This window comes from Engraulis encrasicolus, chromosome 4 (assembly GCF_034702125.1).
Source record: "Engraulis encrasicolus isolate BLACKSEA-1 chromosome 4, IST_EnEncr_1.0, whole genome shotgun sequence".
Taxonomy (NCBI): Eukaryota; Metazoa; Chordata; class Actinopteri; order Clupeiformes; family Engraulidae; genus Engraulis; species Engraulis encrasicolus.
Window position 1 is genome coordinate 5,649,035 of NC_085860.1, and position 10,000 is coordinate 5,659,034.

General features: G+C 42.1%; 2 protein-coding genes across 2 annotated transcripts in view; one reads left to right on the forward strand and one right to left on the reverse strand.

The window, feature by feature from the left end:
• Positions 1-5,879: 5,879 nt before the first annotated feature.
• Positions 5,880-8,379, forward strand: LOC134446660 (uncharacterized). Its single transcript, XM_063195971.1, has 7 exons — positions 5,880-6,054; positions 6,161-6,237; positions 6,416-6,596; positions 7,249-7,497; positions 7,588-7,759; positions 7,947-8,095; positions 8,201-8,379. Exons 1-7 carry the CDS (start codon positions 5,880-5,882, stop codon positions 8,377-8,379), a joined length of 1,182 nt encoding a protein of 393 aa, XP_063052041.1.
• Positions 8,360-10,000, reverse strand: part of LOC134446661 (P2X purinoceptor 7-like) — a 1,812-nt gene continuing 171 nt past the window's right edge. Inside the window, exons 2-4 of the mRNA XM_063195972.1 lie at positions 9,704-9,773; positions 8,862-9,016; positions 8,360-8,522 (exon numbers count right to left, since the gene is read on the reverse strand). Coding sequence (XP_063052042.1) covers positions 8,360-8,522; positions 8,862-9,016; positions 9,704-9,773 — 388 coding nt within the window. The remainder of the gene's footprint in view (positions 8,523-8,861; positions 9,017-9,703; positions 9,774-10,000) is intronic.

A 10,000-nucleotide genomic window follows, 5' to 3' on the forward strand; every position in this document is an offset into this window, starting at 1 on the left:
AAAAATAAATAAATAAAGCACTTCAATGGTTCGTGGAATTTCGCTTAATATTTGCCATTTTTGGGAAAATGTGTCCTGTGGTGTGACATCATTGTTGAAACATTTCTGTAAGACACAATAAAATGATTAATATTCTGCACAAACATATCCCCAATGCTCTTTCTGCTATTGTTCCTTGACCCCCACCCCACACACACACTACTAACCACCCGCACCCCCACCCACACATGCCTATGCATCGTACAGGCAGACAACTGTGATTTCACTGGTTTCACTGTATTACTTTACAAATAAATCTCCTGGAATCCTTTTATCCTTGCATGATGCATGAAAAATAAGTGAGGATTGAGTAACACAATGCCTAAGCATGTCACACTACAGGACATGAAGTCACACCACAGGAAATTCACTGCATTATTGCCATTTTAATCCTTTCGTATTCGTGACTGACCTCCGAGCTCGTGCTAACTAGATAATGATATGTGTTTTCACTCATAAAAAACTTTTTTTCCTTCCATAAGAGCAGTCACACCACGGGACACCATAAATGAACCTAAGCATTGTGTGACAGAAACATTGCAATATGTAGACATATTAAGAGGTTAATAGTCACCTTAAACTTCCACACCACTCTCCAAAAACTGAGGTATAACTAGTTAGGAGCCTGTCTTTAAGACCCTTGTAATTGGCCTTGCAGTTGCCCGTCCACAAACCTGACTTACATGTCACCCCGCAGGACGCAATTTGTGTTACGAAATTTAACTTGTAGTTACTATAAATGTATTGAGTTTTTTCACATTCATATTATTTAATATAAGGTTAATATTTAGGCAATCATGCCAAATGCTTTATAAATCATTCAAAATGTTGGTTTATTTTATAGCTGTATATATTCCAGGTTATATTAATGTTACACCACAGGACACATACAATGTCACGCCACAGGACATTTGACATATGAACCTTTCCATAAATCTGAACAAACATGCTTCTTCTCATCTAAGACTAATATGAAACATGATGTGCCACATCTTCTTTCATTAAAGGCCAACTTCACATAAAACCCGGTTTTACCTGTTCCTATTGTCAAACGGACTGTCACCCATAGCTACACAAACATCCAAGGTCCCATAGTGGGGCGTCACCTCCCCTTGGCGCGTTTCCTAATTTAAATAAATTATGCAGTTTCAGGAGCGAATAAGAAAAGCCGGTCTCTCGTACGTCACATCGAAACGAGGCGTTCCTAATGCAAATGAGGGGCCAACCCACCCCCAACCTGCCCTCCCCGCCCTCACCAGAGCCCTTGATAAGAACCTCCCCTCAGAGGAAGTTGTTGAGATTGAAGACCCGCGGTTCTGAGAAGCTAAGTAAGCTAACTGTTTATTAGCATGGCAGAACTTACTCGTTCGTGTGCAATTTGTGGCACTAAATCATCGACATCGATGCATTTCTTGCCCAAAAAGGAGGATGATCAGAAGAAATGGCTGGAGTTCATCTATGGGACATCACAACCAGCTAAATATAACAAGACGCTATTGTTGTGTTCCACACATTTCCAGGACAGCGACTTCACTAACATGGGGGAATATAGCCGTGGTTTCGCTACAAGGCTGATTCTACGACCTGGGTCAATACCATCACGTAGAACAGGCACCAGCCCACAAGCGGTAAGTCATGGATTATGAAGTTTTGCATCCAGTGTTTTGTTACAATAGGCTAACGACATGCTTGTTTCCTTCTGTGGCAGCCTGATATGGGTAGAATTAGAGCTACATAGCCACAGCCACTGACTGGCTTGTGTCTAGCTCCAGTTCTGTATCAGCACGATAGTGACCAAGCTAAGTAAAACAAAAAAGAATGTTTTATGCAACTGAGCCCTTTTTTGAGCTACTGAACTCAGATTAATCCGCGCAGTACACCGGAGTGTGTTCAAACGAGTAAACAAAACAATTGTGTTTATTTTTCGCCCCTTTGCCCTGGCTTTGAAAGTGCTTCTTGCTCTCTAACACGCCCAATTTGCGTTTACCTGTTGTATAACGTTATACTCCTCATTCGTTTATGTTTCGAAGTCACGAAATGGTGGCAAAGCTTGGTTAGTGTAGGTATTTGAACTATCGGGTGATTGGCTTTAGCTGCCGCGCACCGAGAGTACATTCACTGTCTCCAGATCGCCATTACGGATGGTCGCGCAGGCACTCGAAGATGGACGCAGCTGTGCTCATTCCAAGGGTCATTTCCAAATAACACACGCAGACATCCCAAGTGTCCATATCGTTCATTGAAAGCGACTCCCCGTTGCCCGCGAGTCAGATAAAATATCCCTGGTTTTAGACTATGTAGCCTACGTTATTTCGATTGGCAATGCGGGACAGAGAAAGATAATGACTTGTGCGCCCTGCAAAAGTCCCAGTAGAAATCGCAGGCAGATGTTCTATGCAGACTGGACGATATAAAGCACACTAATATACACGCCTTTTAACACGAATGCCGTTCTGATTGTCTGGGGTGTCGAGGGTCGATAATCTCCCTGAAATGAGTTTTTGGAACTTTGGATGTCTGCACACGTGTACCTAGTTTCTAAACCTGTGTTTCTAAAACTGTTCCAAAATATTCACCACAGCTCACCTGTGTGTAATTGCAGTCATTGACACATTTGTTATGCTAATGCTTTGGGGACCCGTTTTCTTTCTGTCTACAGAGCACATATCAAGTACTGACGCCACCCTTTACCCATGTTGCCACTCAGACAGACCGACCTCGCCGTTCGACGCGCACCACTCAGGTGTCAATGCGTACATTAGGCCCTCACATAAAGGTTTGTTGTTTATACATTACATTTTACAGGGTCTCCGCGGATCCTTAAAAAGTCTTATAAAGTCTTACTTTTAATATTTGTTTTTTAAGGTCTTATAAAGCATTATATTTCGCCAATTTTTGGAAGTGTGGTATTATATTTACGTGGGAGGTCTTATATTTCCCCTGGGTAGCTTGAGTGTAAGAAAAAGGTCTATTTTTTGACGCTATAAACCTTATTTAACCGGCATACGTCCCTTATCAAGATGCGGAAAAGTAGATGAAACTGATCTGTGTGTGTGGCGCAGCGCAGCCCACTGGCCACACACCGTCTAGCCTACTTGCATGTTCTATTAGAAACAGTCGAAAAAGTGGTCGAAAAAATATGAACGTGAATCGAGATGGGTAGATAGATGCACGTTCAGTGTAATGTGGCTTGAGGACAAGAAATAAAACGGTTAGGTGCTATCCAAAGCAACGTCGGAATATGAAGCTTGATGTTAACTGTGTCGGGAGGACGCATAGCCTAATCAGTCGTTGAGTGTAAGTTTTAAATCTTGTCTATCGTAAGCATGTTAGCCATGCCCTCGCGTTTGGGTAGAAGCGTTTGCTAAATGTAAAGGGTTCATTTCATAAAGTCCATTATGACCGTATTCGAAAATAAATGTTCCTTCATACAATAGCCTACACTTTCAAAATCGCCTCTAGATACGTGACAGGCTATTTGAGGCCTCTGTCAAATGCAAAATGATTTCGTTAACATGATGGCAGCATGAGGAAGTGAGCGCGAGGCAATACGAAATCGGATGAGTAACAGAATATGTACGAAGCCAATGATCTGGCGAGGTGCGTAATGTCCAAATCGGTAACCAGATGGGCAATGGTAAACGCGCTAAATGCTTGTTATGGACATGCTGGAAATCGCTTCCAAGTTGTGCGCTGTTTGTTGAGAACAACAAACTACAGACAGGCTGCTCAAATTAGAACGCTTGCTTCTGCTACCCGTCTCTGATAAAGCGAGCTGGAGGAGGAGAAACGGCACTCAGAGTAGTCGTACATTTAACCCTTTTGACACCAGTTGTCATCTCTCCTAATAGCAAAGTGCATTCAACTATTTATCCATCAGAAATGATGAATTGTTGAGCCATTTTTAATGTGTACATTTAAAGGCATTTGATGAACATTCATCTGAGTTTTCCATAGGCCGTCAAAACATGCGTGGGACCCTCAATTAAATGCCAGTTGTCAGTTAACTGACCATATGCATGCATGGTGTCTGTAGGCCTACAGATCAGTTACACCTTGCTACTGCTTACACTGTGTTTACCCTAGGCTACAGTATAAAATCACAGTAGTCATATAATATTGTTTATTATATATAATTATGTACTAGGCCTACATTTCATTATAGCAATGCAAACTAATAACATTAGCAATATTGCAATGCCTCACCCCGAGCGGTGGTCTTATATTTTATCATCAGAGGTCTTATATTTGTCTTAAAAAGTCTTATATTTGGTGATCCAAAATGTGCAGAAACCCTGACTGTTGTGTCAGTTTCTGGATATTTCATTTCTTTCTTGTGAGACAGATCATTAAGTATTGAAGCAAAATGCTATTCCAGAATGTGTAGCTACTTGCAGTTACTATAGGCCCTACTATACTGCTCCTTTCTGTATGTTATGGCCAGTGTTAGGCAAGTTACTCAAAAGCTGTAATGCATTACGGATTACATGTTACTGTCTTTTCCAAATCCCTTACACTACACCATTGCTATATTTACACTACTTTTGCATTAATTTAGTCACTCTCATAAAAAGAATAGGCCAAGATATAGATCTGGTCATTTATTACAGTGTGAAGCAATCTCATGAGGCATGCATTTTTCACCTCCAACCCAGGAGGTGGTTTTGGCAGCATGCAGACTATGAACTTCCAGGTTCAGGAATAGCTTCTTTCTGGCCCACCACACTGTATACCCCTAAAAAACAGGTCATTGGAATGCATTTGTAATTTCAGTTATTTAATATTGTAACTAAGTAACTATTACAGATCCCCCCCTGTAGTGCCTTGCATTACTGCAATACAGCAAAGAATTGCAGTAATTAATTACTTTTGTGATGCGTTACTGCCCAACACCCAGGTTATGGCATTGCAGTATGTGAAAGTGTGTAGTGTCTTCTGTCAGTAACACACATTTTGTTGACTGTAGAAGTCCAATTTGATTGCGACATCGACGCAAAGAAGTGTGAAAGCAAAGGAGTAGGCACTTCTGATGCACCATGGGGCCCACCATCCTCTACACCCATCAGACCCGTTCAACATCGCCCATCTAAAAGACCTCGAGTGGAGGAGGAGGAGGAGGAGGAGGAGGCCACCACCAGCGCTGCTGCAGTAGCTGACGTCACTGACACCCTCTCATTACCTGATCCTGATCCTCACGATCCAACATATGACCCTGCTGCACAGTCGATGACCACGCTAACAGAATCGTCACAGCTTTCGTAAGTGCTTATGCATGTTCTCATCAGACATTAATACACACATTTGTATTGAAGAGTTTGTCAAACTAATGTTCTCTCCTCTTCTCTTTCTCCGTCTTATCTGTAATAGTGACAGCTTCTCAACATCAACAACTGGGCACACCGACAAAAAATACATAGTTTTTGAAAAGAATATCATGGAACTCTTCCAGCGCTGTCCAAGGTGCAGCAAGTCACCAGAGTTGAAAACATACAGGCGAGGAACATTTTTATCCATCGACCAGATCTGCCACCACTGTGAGTTCTTCAGACAATGGAAGAGCCAGCCACTAATTAAGAGCACACCAGTAGGCAACATCTAACTGTCAGCAGCCGTATATTTCAGTGGATCATCATTCTATCAAGTGCAAAAGGCAAAGTATACTTTTTTTTTAAATTTCAACACCTAATGGATTTTCTGGTGTAGTTTTTGAATAGCTTTTTCATAAGTAACTCATTGCTTGCGTAATGAAATAATAAAGCTTGTATTACCCCATGTGGCAGGGTTTACCAAAACTAGCTGCCTCAGTCTTTTATTTATTACATATATATTTTCATTTATAGATGTTTCAAGCCATGCGCCTCCAAAACATCAGTTACTCAGCATTCCGGAGGCATGCAAACCGTTTCCTTGAGCCGGCAGTGATTCACTCGTGGCACCAGCTTCAAGACACTGAAGTGGAGTCTCTGAGGTACAAAAAAGTCAAGCTTGGCGGGGACATGAGGGCAGATTCACCTGGTTAGTTCTTTCCATCTGTCTATCTGCACACATCATGTATAACTGTTGCAATACGGACCCAAATGTGTGATGAAATTTGAATAACAGCCCTGTTTTGTATTTGAAGGACACTGTGCCAAGTATGGAACTTACAGTCTTATGAATCTGGAGACCAACAGCATCATTGACCTTCAACTAGTACAGGTTAGTGGGCACTTGTGTATAGAATGATGGACATTTTTACACAATTCGCATTGCCCATTATCTGCTCTGCTTTCACTCTCACTGACATTTCTTTCTCTATAACTCAACACTACGTCCTAGGCAAGATATATAAGCTTTGTGTTAAGTCAATATATACTTCCTTTCTATGTGTTCGCAGAGCAATGAAGTCGGTGGGAGCCACAATATGGAGAAAGAGGGACTCACAAGAGGACTGCAGCTGTTGGAGTCGAAGGGTGTGGCTGTGGACTACATTGTCACAGACCGTCACCCCCAGATCCAGAAGTTCCTCAGAGACCGCAAGATAACGCATTATTATGATGTGTGGCATTTGGAGAAAGGTCAGTACCTTATGGGTTACAAAGTGCATTTTTAATTCCACGTAGGATTCTCATATGTATGACCATGACAAGCAGGGGTGGATTAATGAACAGGCCTATGAGGCTTCTGTGTAGGCATAATTACCGTTAGGTGGGTTCGGCATTTAAAGTTGCGCTTTTGGGCTTATAGTAATCTCAGCATAGCATCATGTGCGTGGCCATGTGACACTCATTTTGTCATCTCAACATCCCAAATATGAGGGAGTGAGTCGGGTTGCTATTCCTTGCCCTGAAATTTATAAGAATGCAGGTAATTGCATCTAAAAACACAACATTTTCACCGACACCCCCCTACACAAATTGTCTACCCACCCACAGCACCCTCTGGCAAAAATGTGTTGCTGTCCCTCTGCGCACACACTGCATACGTTTAAAGTTCTATAGCACCCGAACTCTATAGCATGGGGGACTGGGGTGTATCATAGTCTCCCATTACCTGCTAGCTGTGAGCTCTGTGTGTAGTTTTCTTAGCATGTCTGATTAGCAGGGTCAAGATATGTTTTTTTGTGGGGGGTATGGGGGCCAAGACGGTGTCTGGCCCAGGGGGCCATAATTTCTTAATCTGCCCCCGATGACAAGTGTGAAGTACACTAATACCTTTTGTGACTCTCAGGTCTGTCCAAGAAGGTGGCAAAAGCAGCTAAAGAGAAGGACTGTGAGGTGGTGAAGAAGTGGCAACGAGGGATCAGCAACCACGTGTACTGGTGTGCAACATCCTCCTCCTCTGGGGCCGAAAAACTTGCCAAGTGGAAATCTGTGATGAACCATATGCAAAACAAACACGAGCACGACAACCCGATCTTCCCGAAATGCCTCCACCCTGACCGCAATAGCACAGACCGCAAGAAGTGGTTTAAACCAGGTACTTATTGTTATACTTTTATTATGAACTCGCCGCATGTTGTGACAATGCCTTTTGAAGAGATATTTACATTACGCTTTATCTTTTCAGGTACCAAAGCCATACAGAGGATGGAGAAGATTCTTGTTAACAAGAGGGTTCTCAATGATGTGGAGAAACTAAGCTCCCGGTACCAGACGTCAACTCTGGAAGCCTTTCACAGCCTGATGTTGCGGTTCACACCCAAGAATGTGGTCTTTCCTTTCATCGGAATGCTGTGCAGGTACTATATGTTTGTAAACGCCAGCCTTTTCAACATGTTTGCAGTAGTGCCAGTGACACGAATAGCAATGTCTATATCTTCCAAAAAGAAATGTGTTTTCCTACTCGTAAAGCATCGTTTTGCTATGGTTATGCTCAATTGAGGTCACAGGGCCACTAACCTTATGCTTCTTAAATTTGATTTACAGACACTATCTGGCAGCACTTCACTTCAATGAAAATGCAGGGCGGACCCAGGCAAGAACCACAAAAGGAACCTTGAGATACAGCATCCACTACCCCAAGGCCAAAAAGGGAGGATACTCTGTGAAGCCAGTGAAGACAAAAGCAACATACCGTAAGATATTTCACAATTGTTTTAATCTTTTCACTGAAAAGTTACATTTGTAACAAAATATTTTTTTAAAGGATATACATATTTACACTGAACAATATTTCCCAGGTTACGTGCACAAGATGATGAGTCTGTTGTTCGAGGAGGTCATCCCAAACCCTAAGCCATACTTGGAGGAGCTGGAAAAGATTCCTGTTCCGAATCCCCTGTCCTCAGCATTCCACCACCCTCCACTGGCAGAAGCTGTAGAATCCTACAGATCCTGCTTCAATCAAGGGCAGCCCTGAAGCCTACATACTGGCCCTCCGTGTCCGGAAACTCCTGTCTGATGCGCCGAACGACACATGCCGGGATGACAACACGGACTTTTCTCCCCAGCCAGCCCCAGCACCAACTGACGAAGCATCTGTAGGCCAGATGCCGGCATCGTCTGGAAGACAAAGATTGTTGTATACACTGTTTGTCAATGTTGTGCCTTTGCATTTTTTTTAATTATATGTAACATTTGTAAATAAACTGCTCGATTTCTTACAGGAGCCCCCGGTGTTATTTCTTTTTCATAAATCACTGTGCACAGATATGTATGACTTTCAGTCTGGAACAATGAGTAATGATTTAAAAAATAAGTAGCGATGTGTAGTGTATGATTTGTGTGTTTTACAATAGAAGTGACTGATTTTACTGCCACTTAAACAGTGCAGTGAGTATAGTACAACTACAGCATGCCTGTGCACACCGTTTTAACTTTGAAGATTTACAGAACGAGTACCTTTGGTAGCCTCTCACTCGCAGGCTTCCGTGGTCTGTCCGGAAGTCATTGAGGGCTTTCTGCAGTGCATATATATTTAGGCACACAGGTTCCAGTCCAGGGTGTTGGCTCATGCAGGCAACAGGGGTGATGGTATCGGTCAGTCTTGTCATTACCTAAAAAGTTGAACATGAATGTGTATCATTTATCAACGACAAAGGCTACCCATCATCACACAAGTGCAGAGGTGTCCAAAGTAAAAAAAAAAAAAAGGTTTTTGGTACCTATAACACTAGCACATGGCATAACATAGTTGTTACACCATTTACTCCACTCCACCCAATGAGAGACAGTGATGTTACTGAAAAACACTGAAACCCTTTTGAGCCAACCGTTTGCTGATCATAACGGAAGTACATGGATCTGCTTGCTTACTAAGACAAGTTACCTCTTGTGTTGGAAATAAACAGTTTATTTCTTTTTCATTTATACTTCAAAAATGTATTCTGCATAAGCATCAGAGTATGATGCATATTGCTCACCAGTGTTGGGCAAGTTACTCAAAAACGAATGCATTACTGATTACATGCTACTTTGGCAGCATGCAGACTAAAACTACCAGGTTCAGGAATAGCTTCTTTCTGACCCACCACAATCCAGGTCATTGTAATGCATTGCAACTTGAGTTAATAGCATTGTAACTAAGTAGTAAATGTTACAGCTTTTTGCCCTGTAATGCCTTACATTACCGCATTACAGCAAAAAGTGATGCATTGTAGTAGTTCGTAACTTTTGAAATGCATTACTGCCCAACACGGTTGTACACACAAGATTTTGAGCAAGAGATGAAAAGTCTATCGTACCTGGGGAATCTCACGGCAGCAAACGTTCTCCTCCTCCAGCGGCATTCTTTCACAATTGTCGCATGAACACCTAACAAACATGAATGGTATTAGACAATTTCTGTCTTCATATTGGTGTAATATTACCGAATGATCATTCTGTGTTGGTGAACTGTTATCTGAAGACAAGCACACTACTTTAGAGGAGGAATTAAGCAGGAAGACCCTTTCTGGTTGTAGTAACATCAACATACTAAAAGATTACAAAGACCAAACGCTTACAGAATCATACCTTGGTCACAACATTGTTTATTATTA